Source organism: Acyrthosiphon pisum, chromosome X (genome assembly GCF_005508785.2).
Source record: "Acyrthosiphon pisum isolate AL4f chromosome X, pea_aphid_22Mar2018_4r6ur, whole genome shotgun sequence".
Classification (NCBI taxonomy): domain Eukaryota; kingdom Metazoa; phylum Arthropoda; class Insecta; order Hemiptera; family Aphididae; genus Acyrthosiphon; species Acyrthosiphon pisum.
The window spans coordinates 96,041,669-96,056,862 of NC_042493.1; the positions used below are offsets into that span (position 1 = coordinate 96,041,669).

The window sequence follows — 15,194 nt, forward strand, 5'->3', positions numbered from 1 at the left end:
ACTTAGTATAGTTACTGCGCATCCATTTACACAACATGCATGCTCCTACTAAATTTCCTATATTAAATTCTTTAAAAATGTAATCCTCTCAAGTATACAAATATATAGATCATATTATTAGGTATATAATATAATAACATGACTACAACTGGATTTGCTATATTATATTGAAAAAAATATAGTTTTCAGACCACTGTTTTTTAAAAAAAATGTAACGGTTACGGAGTACCTACTAAATATGTTAATTAGTTGCTAATTTGTATAAAGAAAAATATCTATTATGAACATTATATAAAGTGGAAATAGAAAAGTCCACCCGAAGTGTATTAAATGTTTGTTGAGACTATGTGTTTGATTGTGGTATTTTTGTTCACATTTGAATAAAAATAATGTCAGAAAAAAATTATAGGTTGTTGAAAACAGAAAAATTGTTTTAAAAACATAAAACATATTAGGCTTTAGAATTCACAATTTATTGTCAATAAAGTATAAAAGTTTTTGTAATATGCAAGCAATAAATATAATATATAATAATATAAATATTACATACAATGATTGGCGTGAAAGATTGAGAATAAAAATATTTTTTAAGTTGAATTAGTGAATTCTTTAATAACTTTGTTTCGTAGCGAAGTTGTCTATCCTGCCAAGAACCCACCATCAACTACGAGGGACGTTCCATTTACCATGGTAGAATAGTCACTGAGCATGAAAATTACAGCGTTCGCAATGTCATCAGTTTCTAAAATATAAAATTAACCAAAGATTGAATATTATAATATATTTTCATTGAATTAGTGTGCGCATCAAGAAAAAATTTTCATTTTAGCACAATCTTAGAATTCCATTGTAAACAGACCTGCAAATCTGCCAAGTGGGATTCGGTTCATTATGGGTTCTGATTTTTCAGGATCTGACCACGCAATTTTACCCATACGGGTCAACACGACAGTTGGATTTACGCTGTTGGTACGGATCCCACATTTACCCAGCTCGATTGCCATTGTTCTGGTTATTTGATTCACAGCTCCTTTAGACGCACAGTATGTTGTATGATCGGGTATGGCTCTCTAGAAAGTTAAACATAAATATTGTAAATCATATCACAGTCCAGTGATAATATCATGAGACACAACCATCTATTATAATATCTTAATCTGACCATTATAAGACGTGTTTAATTTGTGTTTTATTTTTAAACATATATAAATAAATTGATATATTATCATGTACACAATTTAGAACATTAAAAAAACAATATCAGATATCATATTATATGGTACCTAGGTTTAGGTATATACAAGGTGTAACAGAAAGACTTAATGAAAAATAAAATGATGCTACTTAAACATATGACAAAATTTGTTAAAATGATATGATTAGTAAAGAATTTAAGAAATATACTCATGTCAGCAAATTCCCAAAAAAAATATTTTGGAAAAAGTCATTACGTTTCAAATTAATTAAATTAAATAAAATTGATATTTAATAAAGTTTAAATACTGCTTGACTTAGGTAAATGTTTTTAGTATCAAATTGTTCTTATAATCAGATTCACAAATTGGTTATTTTGAATATAATCAAAAAAATTTTAATCAATTTTTTTATTTTCAGTATTAGAAAATATATAATATATGTGTAGCGCAATTGACTATAAATTATATATAAAAAAATTTTAATATTGATTAGAACAAAAGTTATTCCAGAAGTCTGTTCTATCTGTTCTACTCTGTATAAATCTTATTTACAGCCATATTAGTAATATACTATGTACGATAGTTGTCATAACAAATATTATAGTAAATATTTCAATATTTTAACTTACCGTTGAAATTGTTGAAGAAATATTCACAATAGATCCTTTGATACCGGCATTAATCATGTTTCTGGCCACTGCCTGACTTATTCTCACTAAGGCTCTGGCATTAATATTCAATGTCCTGAACAAAAAATATTGTCATGGTAATAGGTACGGTGATTTGTTTTCATGTATAATTATCAAACATTTTTCATAAGTCATGACTCATACAAGATCTAAATTATGTTTCAAAATTATTTTGATAGTATTGCTAGTATTAATTTTATTGTAAACCAACATGAAACTATATAAAATATGTATTTAGGAATTGCTAAAAAATTTAATACAAGTTTGAAGGGTCACCACAGTTAGAACATTGATCTAAATAACGGAAAATTAATTTTATAAACATTTGGGGCAAAGAGAGCTACCACAGAACTAATGAGGAAAGCTAATTTTGAGTTCAAATTATCAGAGATAAAACATACTCGACGTAAACTCAGAATTCAAATTTTATATGAAAACAAATGTTATAGGTACTTAAGTCTTAATAAAGGGTTTAATACTAGATGTATGCCGTAGCATAGAAACATGGGGAGGGAGAATGGGCAACGACCAAAAAAAAACGAACCCAAACGAGGTATTATTTTAAAAATATGATGTACACAAATGTTGTATTAATTTTTGGTATCTGAAAATATTGTACCTACGCATTTGTTCCCAATATTTCTCCCAATTTCCAAGTAAATAACATATTTTTTTGTGCCCAAATGTGTTACAGCCATTATTTTTACAAAAATGATGAAAAATTGCTATACAGGTGCTATTTTTAATTGGTTTGACATTGACAATATTTATTTTATGCTATACATTTTATTCTTGTTTTTTTTTTTTTTTTGGTATATCAAATAATAAAACAGTTGATGGTTTTTTTTTTGCTTTGCCTCCCTCCTAAATTCCAAAATCCTTGCTATGCCACTGGGTATATGAGAAAAACTATTATTTTACTAACTTGTCCCAACCATTTTCGGTGACTTCAAAAAATGGTTCAATAACAGCTACACCAGCATTGTTGACTAATCCATGTACTGGTCCGATGTCGTACATTGTCTTATAAGTGTCCTCCCACTTTGAAACATCACAAAATATTTGTTTTGTGTTTGGTAATGCTTTAGCAGCTCCCTCCTCCTTCTCTACCACTGCATAGACAAATGCACCCAAATCTAGCAATCTCTCTGTAATTTTTTCGCCCATACCTAAAAAAAAATAAGTTAGGTTTATTATTATTTATCAAATAGTGAACACTAATCAGCTTTAAAAATACAAGTTCATTGTTAGTAATCTTAAAACTTAGAATTAATTATACTCATTTGTAACTAACCAAAAATTTAAGTGGTTATGACATTAAATCTTATAGTATTATTATAAAATTATCTTTAAAAAAAAAAATAGTTAGGTATTATATTTCATACCTAAACATAAAACTAAATTATATAGCAGTAAATAAATAGATAAATATTTTGTCAGGAGTCAATGTTAGATATATTAACATACAATACAAGATAAGAAAATAATATTTTAATTTATTGTTATAATAATTTTAATGAGACATATCCTGTATTTTTTAGATAAAGAATTTTGAAATATAAAGGTTTAATTCCAGATAATGAACAGACTTTTAATGTAGGTTTAAGTAATGTCAAGGGCAATGAACTACATATCCAAATGTTTTTCATCTTATCGGAGTTTTTATGAGATTCAAGTTACAGAAACTGACTGAAATCTAAAGCACTTAGGTATAATAAGTAGTACAATTTTCACAAAAAAAATAACAAATTTTCCTTAGAACAGTATTATTTTTTTATGAATGCCAGATTTTGATTTTATTTTTTGTATCAGAATATATTCAGTTCTCATACACAAATTACTATTGAGTTGATTTTAATTTGTTCAGTTAAGCTTCCATTTAATAAAATTTTCTGTTCAGTGATATTTTGAGGACCAAATTTATTGAATTCTATTCAACATATTTCTTAATATTATACATTTTTTTTGTTGCCCACATGTCTTCGTAATATGGAACGTTCACTGTAAATATGCATTTTAAATTAATAATATAAGAGTAAAGTATCAGGGAATACTCCATGACACCCATCTAAATGTACCTACTTATTAGAAAGTCTTAAATTTTAGTGGTCACATAATAAACATTTAAACGTTCAGATAAATATTTTCAAAACATAAAATTACAAATATATTGTAGGTTAACATAAAAAAAAATACATTTTTGATTATATGTTAAATACTCGATCATTAAACTGTAAGCATAGATATTATTGTATTATATCCTATGCAAGTGTGTGACTGTGTTTAACTTTCAAATATATTTTTTGATATTAGCTATTATTTAATTGTGTAACAAACCAGCACAAGATCCAGTAACTATAATTTTTTTGTCTTTGAAATAATCTTCCATTTTTTGAGGGCCTTTACAAGCCATACTTCTTGTTAGGCTCTTAACCATTTGTCCAGATATCTTATGCTGGAGAAATGCATGTACACAATTTTTTCGTATGAAATGAATCATTTTGTTTCTGCCTTACTTTTCTGTAACAAAATAAACATAACATAAGTACATATTTTAATTATGATCAATTATTACTATACTGATCATGTAGTAATTTTCTTAATTTTGTTTTATCTACAACTTTAACATATTTCCTGTTATGGACATTAACTGTTGTGTCACCTATGTATATGAATATAATAATTACTTAAATAAATATAACAATAATTAAGTACCTAAGTACCTATTATAATAATACAATTAACTTAAAAAAATCATAATTGATTTATGTTTTAATAAGGAAATTGTATTGTTCAATTTGTATGATTCATAAAAATATATTTGTATTATTATAAACCTTAAGAAACTGTTAACTAATTATTTATTTAATAAGGTAAATAACTACTACTTTTTATAAACAAATTAAAAAATGTGATTACCTAGGTATCTAACAATAAATAGTAAAAACGATAACTTTAAAAAAAATAACAATGTAGGTACGTAATTGAACTATTCCGTTTTAAACGGTTTTTATTACCTATATTACACAACATAATATTTAATATCATATTCTATACAGTATATTTTTTACTTTTTACGCTCTGATTTCAAAGCTCTTTTGTGATTATATTGCATCAAATATTTGAAAATATCTTAAATATTTTTATGAGATGGAAAAAAGAATATCTATAAAACAAATGACTAAAAACAAAACAAAAAAAACAATGATTTTGCGGTAAGATTTGTACCTACTTAAATGTTGAGCTTATAATTTTTAAATCAGGTTCTATATAATTTACATGGAAATAATTACATTTCATTATCATATCTTCATGTATCAGTTCTTGGGGAACACTTACAAGCTTAAACTATATATTTACAAAAGGTAATAGCAGAATCTCACATTTACATAATATGCATTGTAAAAATATTTACATTTACACAATTTAGTCAGATCATTTATTAGATAAAATATGAATACCTATACATAATATAATTTGAACTATATTATTATTTAACCACATAGGTAATTTTTTTTTTTTTTAATGCTTATGAAACGTACTTTATTAAATAATATATCTAAATCAATACTATCGTAATACAAAAAATACTTACCAAGTACCAACAAGTGACCGAAACGAAATAAGTAGGTAATCTGTATAACGCTCCTTGCCGAAAAGTCTGAAGAGTGAAGACTGAAATTAACGAAAAAACAATGGAGTATAAATGCGTTGGATCAAACGTAATAAACGCATAAACGCAGGCTGTCCCAATGATAAATTTGTAAAATCCCCAGAAAAGTAAATTGTAAATCAGCTAAGTAGACGTGCTGAGTAGACGCTAATAGTAGACACGCTCTGGTGGATAATGACCAGACTACTGAAAGTATTAATTGATGAAATATTATACCCACCCATAGAGTAATATTACTCTATGTACCCACCACAGATATATCTGTGATTATACCTAATATTATGATAGGAATTTAAATACCTCGGCTATTTACATATAATATTTATTATTACATAAAATCTAGAATAGATGGCTCGATACATAATAATTAATAACTGATACAAGAAATGTATTGATACTGATAGCTTAGGAAACTATAAGGCAATATCTAATAGGCACAGTAAGGAATAATTAAAAATTACCTATAATATCATTGCCTAGGAATTAGAATATAAACACATATTATGTATGTGTACAGTTAAATATTAGCTATCATATTACGTAACATCTGTAGCTACCTTTTTAAATTAGGTGATGGCAGATTGTCCGGCACACAGACTAGGTTTTGTTTAGTTATAGCATACCTGATGCATCAATAAGCTTACCGATAGATGAAGTTGACTCTTGGCAACCTGTGAAAGTTATTGATTGTATTTTTAAATCGAAAGAAGACGAGAAAACTGTCTTCATTCGAGAGACGGCTACTATAAATGGTAGGTAGGTAATTTAGGGCACAAGAATCGCATAAATTCAGTTTAGCTACCAAGCAATGTTTTGAAATTTTTTGTTCAAAATGTGTTTTCCATGCTTTATTTGATGGTACTTTCAAAGAAGTCGCTCAAACTTCATTTAGAAGTTATGGGCAAAAAACTTCAAAATTCTCAATTTTTAAAAAATCGTGTTTTTGGGTTTAAAAAGTAAGAAGGTTAACTTAAAATACATTTTTTTATTGTATTAGGTACCAGGTTGGTACTTATTTTATCAATATTATTATAAGTACCTAGATGACGTGTTGTATTATTAATAATGTATTGCTCCCTCGTCCTTTTAATGGCCATTATACCTACATATTTATGGTATATAGTATATATCAAATAAGACATTTTCAATTTTTTTAATTTTTTTTTCTAAATATTTCAATAAAATTGTATTTGTTGTGTCAAAATGCGTGAAAATTTAATACAAGCCTCCCGATATATTGTTGCAATAGCAGTTGAAAATTATTAAAAATACAAATAGGTACACTTTTTTTTATTAACATTGAAAGTTTGAACACTGACAAAATTTGTATCAAATTTAAAATTCAAAAAAGATTTTGTAGTCAAACATTTATAAAATGTTCAAATTTTACAGCCAAGGATTGAAAATTTAAAACAAGGTTGCACGTAAGTTGTTAATTGTGTAACCAAAAAATCTAAAATATACATAAATATAGTTGTTTTTACAGTTATAGTCAGTTAAAATTTGACGAAATGACATATTAAATAACCAAAAATAACGATTTTTGATATTTTTTTTGTAATTTTGTAGTATTTATTTAACTTACCGACTTCCGTATTAATAATAAGTAATAATATTATAAATATAATTTAAAATATCCTAGACTGACAAGCCGTCTCCGCTCAGAATCATTTTCGTATACCTACAGTGTTATTAATTATCATAATATCATTGAATCAAAATGCAATATAAATTACCATACATTATACAGTGACCCACTTGTGACCCTTTGTACAGCAAAGCCACATTCACGTCCCACTTTTTTACTACTTATTTTTTTTTTTTTTTTATGGTAAAAGGAATTATTCAATTTCTATAAGAACGACAAAGGACCGAATTCATTTTTTTTTTTAAAGAATGTGCCAAGGTTATAATATTGTTAGTTATTTAATTAAAATTGCCTTTTTGTTAATTCAAGTTGGTATTGTTATATTAAAAAATTATTTCTAAATTGTTATCGTTTGTTAACCTGGGTTCGTAATCCACTGCAAGTCTCTGTATAGCTAAAGCATAATATATACTTTTTTTTTATATATTTTTAACGATCATATTTTGCTTCAAAGTTTAAATATCTTAAAAATCCTACATAGGGCTCTGGATAATGTTCTTTTCTTGAAATTGATTCTTTTGTACGTGTAATGGTCTATATTATGGTAGTTAGGCTTTATACGACTAATTTCACATAGGTAACGTAGGTAGGTACATTTTTAATGAGTGTAAACGCTTCTTTTCTTTAATGAGTGTAGAATATATAGATTAGAAACGGGTTTGTACTAAACAAGTTATTATAACCCAACGTCCTAACCTAACCTTTATAATATTAAAAGAAATATTTTTTTTATTCTTTGTTTTTCGTTGTATATTATATGAATTTAATATTATCTAACTCATTATAATGGCTTATTGATTTAAAATATAATGATTTTCTGTTTCATTAAATCAATAAAAACTACCTATTAAAACTAATGAGGATTAATGTATTTAATTCCATAAAAAATAGTATTATAAAAAAATTAAAAATAAAACTATTATATAGGTATATATTATATAGGTATGTACTAGGTAAATAAAATTACGTGTACTTTTAAAACATATAGGTACGAAAATAACGGCCTGAGATTTCCGGTCGATTCACCGTACAATTTAAAGATAAGTATTTATCTTTGATTGATTAATGTAAATATTAATATGTTCACTAATATAATATTACTAGCGACTATAGACCATATTATATAATGTGCTCTTGTACGTGTTTTTACGTTGCTCTACAGTTTACTATAGCTATGTGTATCTTTTTTTCAATTTAATAATAATTAACGTTATGAAAAGCGAAACGGATAAAACGTTGAAAGTGGTTGATGGTTTCAAATTTTGTTTTCACAAATTGTTAAACAAAATTATATTAAACGTGGCAGTTGAAAAATTAAAATGTGGAAGTTTATTTGAAATTTAGTGAAAATAATATTTGTATAGATGGTTTTAGAGATCACAATTCACATTTGCGCAAGGACATTATGGGTATTTGTCAGGGGGCCCACTTACTGGATTTAATTAATTTTATTTTTATTAATCCTTAAATATATGAATAACACCAAAAAAAGTGTGTACATTCAAAAATACTTGTTAAAATATAAAATAAATATTTTTCATTGTCATAAAAAAATGTAGTTATAAAATAAGAAATAATCATTAAGGTGGTCTATTATTTTACGACACAGGTATTATTTATTCATTTATTTCTAAACAGCTTAACGGACCTAAGTCTTTTTAATAATATAATAGTATATGAATCGTATAAATCATTTTATAAAAAATTAAACAGTTCATTCAATACACCACAATCAAACATATTTCATTGACTTTTTAAGAAACCTGGAATGTAATATTATGTGATTATATCATATTGAGAATTTCAGAAAAATTAATAAAAAACTTGTATATATATCATATAAACTGCCTTTGCCCCAAATGTGGAATGCATAGACACCCATATTTAAACATTTCAAAATATAAGGTTAACATATTATGGCTAATATAATATATTTGAAAATATTATTTTAGTATATTATACGCTGATTGCTAAGTGCTAATGCGGACTAAATTCGGTATTAATTGTATTCATATTATTATAAAGACAATAAGACTGACCAGTAATATAATATAGTTTAGGTATATTCACCTATATTATTATTATATAGGTAATTTATATTAAGAATTCATAATATTTTAGATTCTGAGTGGAGCGATGAATATAATATTGGTTTTACAATGACGTGCGATATTACTTTAGGAACCACTTGGATATTAAGTCTCGTACGACTGTACGAGAGACTTTGACGGCACCTCTAACCTTGAATTGCTTCCAACAGTACGATAATATAACGTCCGAGAGCGAGGGTGCCAGCGCTCGCGCGCGCGCGCGCGCGTGTGTGTGTATGTGTGTGTGTGTGTGTGTGTGTGTGTGTGTGTGTGTGTGTGTGTGTGTGTGTGTGTGTGTGTGTGTGTGTGTGGCCAAGTAAATTCCTCGGCATATTTTGTACTGTGTTAGACCGAAAAAAAATACTTAGGTATATAATAGTTATTAGTTGTATACCATAATGATAACCAACTAAACGGGTCTCCAGTATCACAGGAATAATATTATAACAACGTCATTGAACACGAAAAACCACTCGTCCGTCCCAGCAGTGGATTTTTATATGATGTGTTCTTTGAAGTTATCGTTTGTTGGGATACAATATTTATTTTATACCTATATATTCGTTTGTGAGCGGTAAACAACTAATACCAACTGCTAAATGTGAATGCGTACACTAACTATATTACTTAGATAATGTATTGCTTATTATATTAAACAATTATATGAAAAATTATATTATAATTATACAGATAAAATACTATAAGCATTGACCATCGAAAATGTATAGTAGTGATGAACATCGAACATTCGAACATGTGTGAGCGAATTAAATTTGATAATAGTTTTAAGTTTTAACGCATAGTGTGCACATAATAATATGTTAGGTTATTGGGTTTATTTTAATTATTAAAAATCTAAGACCATACCTATGTAAATCGTAATTAGAATAATAATTTGAGTAAATACGCACTCAAGCGACACAATTAGGGACGTATACGCGTGCCCTCCAGCCCCCCCGCAAACTGGAATTTAAACATTTTTGTCAGAGCAAATATTTAGCATGTATTTGGATTTTGCATGCTAATGATTGTATACTTATTATTTAGGCATGATATAAAAAATTAGGTGGGACCCACTCAGAATTTGTTCCTAAATATTTGCACTGGAGTGCTAGTACTAATGGCACCAGCGCTACTAAAAAAATTATTTTTTTACCATTCATTGTAGTATAATAATTTATAAGTACGCTGTATTGTACCACTGAGTACAGAATTTATACCTAGATATTTAGCGCAGTAAAATACATTTTTATGCTCTAACATTTATAATTTATAAATAATAAATCCATAAAATCTATGTCGAGCTTATCATATTATTATGTATCATTTAAAATCAGAATCAAAAATGTTCACTTTAAAAAAAAAAAAATGTTTCGATGTTTATTATTTTTACTTTTGGGTACATACTATTTGTATATACATACTAATATTATATAACAGTAGCTCGTAGACGTACCTACAACCTACTAAATTCAACTATTGTTAATATAGCTAGCAAAATACTGTAGCATGGGTTTTATCTGGGGAACTACATCAGTAAATGACGATTAAATATATGAGTACGTACGACTTTAATTTATATAAGTATACAATATATCGATTATACACAACAGTGTCGTGTTGTATCTATATAATATATAGGTAGTATTTTATTCATACTTTAAATGTGCATATGATAATAATATTAGTCATTCGCCAGGGCCTGCGGAGAGAACATAATAATATCAATTTATTTGGAAACCGGTCAATATGGCGCCATCTAGTGGTCGTCTGACGAATGGGTCATTGTAATGGATGTGTTAAACTATTTGAATCCAATTATAATATTATATACAATAGATTGTAGGTAGGTATACGAAAACCGAATCTGAACGAAAACGGTCTGCCTATATTACTAAGAGTATATTTTATAATATTATTGCTATTGAAATGATTTATACTAACTGCAGTATGTTACATCTATTTTGTCAAAAATATTTAATTTGTTATAGGTACTTTAAAGTTTTATGATGTACCCACGAATAATATTTTTAAATTACAACAAAATACCTAAAATCGTAATTTTTTGTTTACATACCTAATTTGGTTCAATTTTGAACTTACAATGTCTGGGTATAAAAAAACTGTGTGAATACATTTTTTTAGAGATTTGGGTTAGAATATCAACTATTTATGAAAAACTATGTTTTAATTTTTCAATCTTTGGTTAAAAAATTGATAATTTTCTACATTTTTAACTACAAAATAATTTGTAATTTTTCATGATTTTGATGAATTTTGTCAACATTTTAACTTTTAATGCTTATTAAAAAAGAGTTTGCCGGCATATCTTTAATATTTTTGCAATGCATTCATTTTTTAAAGCTTTTTGACCCAGCAAAAACATTTTTCATCAACAACAATTAAATACAAATTAATTAAAATCGAAATTTTTTTATAGTTATGAATGTTGTTATATTATATTACAGTTTTATGAAAATTGTAAGATGTATTAACATTTAGTGAAAATGTTATAAACAACTAAATATCAAGCTTTATCCAATATCGAAAAAATTACTTAAATTATTCAAACCTCGTAAAATATTAATATTCCTTTCCATTGAATTTTTTTTCAAAAGGTAGATTAACTTCTGAGGATCTTCTTAAGTTGAGCTTAAGTCTACAATAATTGTCTATGATGGTATAAAGTTAGAACTGTAACAAAATTCATCAAAGTTGCGAAAATTAGACAATCATAAAAAATGAATGTGGACTTACACTCAACCTTTTTTTAATTTCACTATTGACAACTTATGCGGAACCTTGTAGGTAGGTACCTATTATATTTTTTACCGACAACATTAGAAAAAAATGGCTCCTAGCTATAAGAATTATCCCTATTTACTGTACCTATTAACACTGCAGAAGAATCAACAATTAAATGTAGTCGTTTTAGATGAAGCGTGTTTTTAAATAGTTGAACCCTTGAGGATAATTTTTGATAATTTCGGTTTGCGACGTTTTATGCTGTATTTACGTCATATAAAATATGGACTGCCGATCAGCAATGTGTAAATATGTATAATATTGTATATGCCTGTCTGTTACATTATATAAGTATTTTAGATTCTGAGTTGAACGACGAATGTATTGATTTCACAATTATGTGTGGTTTTTATTTTTTATTTTTTTTTGTCTGTCATCACCTTTTAGAACACTAAAATAGCTTGAATTTTCTTCAACAGTACCTTTTCTAATAGGAAAGTGAATCTAGTTGGTACTTTGGAGGAGTCGAGAGTAAAAATTTCAGTAGTTTTCAAAAGCGCCGTGAAAAACAAAAGAAAAGTTAAGGAAAAACGGGAATTTTTGGGCAAAATCTGTTTTCGAGAAAATTATACCATTAGTTATTACTTATTAGTATTAAATTAATATAAATAATTACAAATTATTAGGATTGTTTTATATTATATATTATAGTTGTTAATAAAATACATTTCAGATTAGATTAAAATGTTCAACATTAAATTATAGGGGGGAAAGGAGAGGCAAAATCAAATTATGGGGGGGGGGGGGGCACTTGGCATACGACAAATGATTCTGAGTGGAGATCTTATATTAATAAGTCATTTAATTTAATTTCTTATGAGGAACCTTGTACTAAAATATGTTCGAGCATTAGCTATAAAAATTGAATATTCTATAAACTTAAGAGGATGTCACCCCCATGTGTTGTCTCCATCTTACAAATGTACAACATAGGTAGCAAAAACTGTTTTGCGCGGGACATTTTTTCTCGCAGCATATTTACTGTAGAATTACCAAATTTTCACAACACGTAAAGAAGAAATTTATCTATGCAACAGCGTGCTCTTTTTTTTAAGTATACTACTTTAATGAAGTAGCTCAAGATACAGTGAAATGGAAGGAGTTTGTTTTAGGCATTTGATGCCTCCGTCTTACAAATATACAACATAGTAAATTTTACGTTCACAAAAACATAGTTTACTCTGTAATTTCTAAAATTAAAGTGAATTTACCTCTTATACCTACAATTCAAAGGTAAGAATATTATTCAGAGCGTTTCAGAGGATTTTATCGATATTAATATTTTAAAATAAGTTATGTTCTAAAAAATGTTATAACTGCCTTCTTAGTTCTAAGTAAAAATATCACTAAAAGCCTTCGAGACGCTCTAGATAATAATCTTTCCTTTAAATTTTATAAGAGGTATATTAATTCTAAATTTAGAAATAACAGAGGAAAATGTATTATTGTGAACGTCAAATTTGGTATGCTATACGTTTGCAAGACGAAGACCACAAATCTTTGTGTGGCGTCCTCTTAATGTACAAAAAAATGTATAAATAGTTAAATAACAAAGTAAGTAAATAATTGAATAAAATGTGCACATAACAGTTGCCCCCCAAAAATCAAACATAGTAATGTTCTATTATAATATATTTTTATGTTAGTTTAGTTGTAAAATATTTGAAAATAATTATTGATAATGCCTTGGATAATACAGAGCATTTAAAATTCATTAACACGCACAATGAAAACTAAAAATTTGAATAATAATTCCTAAAGTTTAAGTGTGAAATGATTTATTTCTATAGTTTTCAGTAGGTTCACCATTATTATAGCTCAAAAAATATAAGTATATAAACAACAGATGATTTATATTCATAACTAATATTATAATTACAATTATTTGTCGTTCAGTGGTTGCAGGTTCAAATTAATCATATCAACAGCGGACAGCCACAAATGGTAAATACTAAAATCAAATAACACAATTCTATCATAGTTAGATATAGGTACATGTAAACATTTGAGAAGTTTTAATATGAAATTTAAAAATAATATTATATTATATTATCAAACATAATATCATATTTTACCTTTTACACCACTTAATCGTAATATAGGTAGGTATTCCTCGGACCTTCTAAAATTAAATTCTCAATCTGCAACATAATTTATTTAAATAATATCTTACACAATAAAAAATAAGTTTCAAACACTTTAGTTAATTTAATAAAATAATTTTACCATTTAAGGTAATGTAGTAATGTAATAAAAAATATTTGTTTTCTTTTGCATTGAAATCATGAACATCAGACGCACGCAGTGCAAAAGCAAACAGCTTGTTGCACTCTGCTCAGAACTCTGCAGCAGCCACTAGTTGAGTAGTCACAAGTCAGTAGTTAGTATAGTACAAACGACGAATATAGGTAGATATGCAAATCCTAGTTATTCCTGTAAAATATTATTACCATAAACATTGTTTTTAAACATAATACGAAATCATGAAATGTATCATCACAAGTCTAACTTAATTAGATAACTAAGTTGTTAGTGCTATGTTCTGTGAATTATTTATAAATAATTGTCTAAAAAAAAAGATGTAATAACAATTTTTTTTTTTTCATTCAAAAATATATTATATTTTTAAATATTTAAATATAAGTACTTACGTACTGTATAAATATTTATTTTAGTGTAATTTTAAATTCTGAACATAGCGATGTATGATGAGTGTTTTGTTTTAATTTTTTTTTATGTATGTTACACAATAAGTAACCAAAAGAATGATTCAAATTTCGACTTAGGTCATTTCTGGAGGGAAAGTGAATCTAGTTGATACTTACTAGAGGATAAAAGAGGATTTTTCAGAAGCGTCAGGAAACAATAAAAAAAAATTAAGGAAAAACAGAGATTTTTACGCAAAACCAGTTTTTAAAAAAATCGATTTTGGGTTTTGGTGTAACACTAAAAAAATACCGTGGATACTTTTTCACCGAATAATATGACCATTTTATGTACCTGCATACATTTTTGGCTTTTTTTAACAATTTATAAGCATAAGAATGTGTATAGTTTTTATAATTTTTTTTTTAAAAATTACTGTCAAAATAA

At 26.8% G+C, this 15,194-nt stretch overlaps 1 protein-coding gene across 3 annotated transcripts; it reads right to left on the reverse strand.

The window, feature by feature from the left end:
• Positions 1-449: 449 nt before the first annotated feature.
• LOC100166350 (dicarbonyl/L-xylulose reductase-like) lies at positions 450-5,561 on the reverse strand. 3 transcript variants are annotated; one of them, XM_008188065.3, is made up of 7 exons: positions 4,609-4,747; positions 4,466-4,547; positions 4,223-4,405; positions 2,811-3,054; positions 1,826-1,940; positions 860-1,070; positions 450-742 (listed from the first exon to the last, which is right to left on the reverse strand). In XM_008188065.3, exons 3-7 carry the CDS (start codon positions 4,383-4,385, stop codon positions 639-641), a joined length of 837 nt encoding a protein of 278 aa, XP_008186287.1. In that variant the 5' UTR covers positions 4,386-4,405; positions 4,466-4,547; positions 4,609-4,747; the 3' UTR covers positions 450-638. The 3 variants fall into 3 exon arrangements, with proteins under 3 accessions (XP_008186287.1, XP_008186286.1, NP_001156238.1); XM_008188064.3 differs by having other exon boundaries at positions 4,466-4,747; NM_001162766.2 differs by lacking the exons at positions 4,466-4,547; positions 4,609-4,747 and adding an exon at positions 5,481-5,561 and having other exon boundaries at positions 455-742.
• Positions 5,562-15,194: the final 9,633 nt, after the last annotated feature.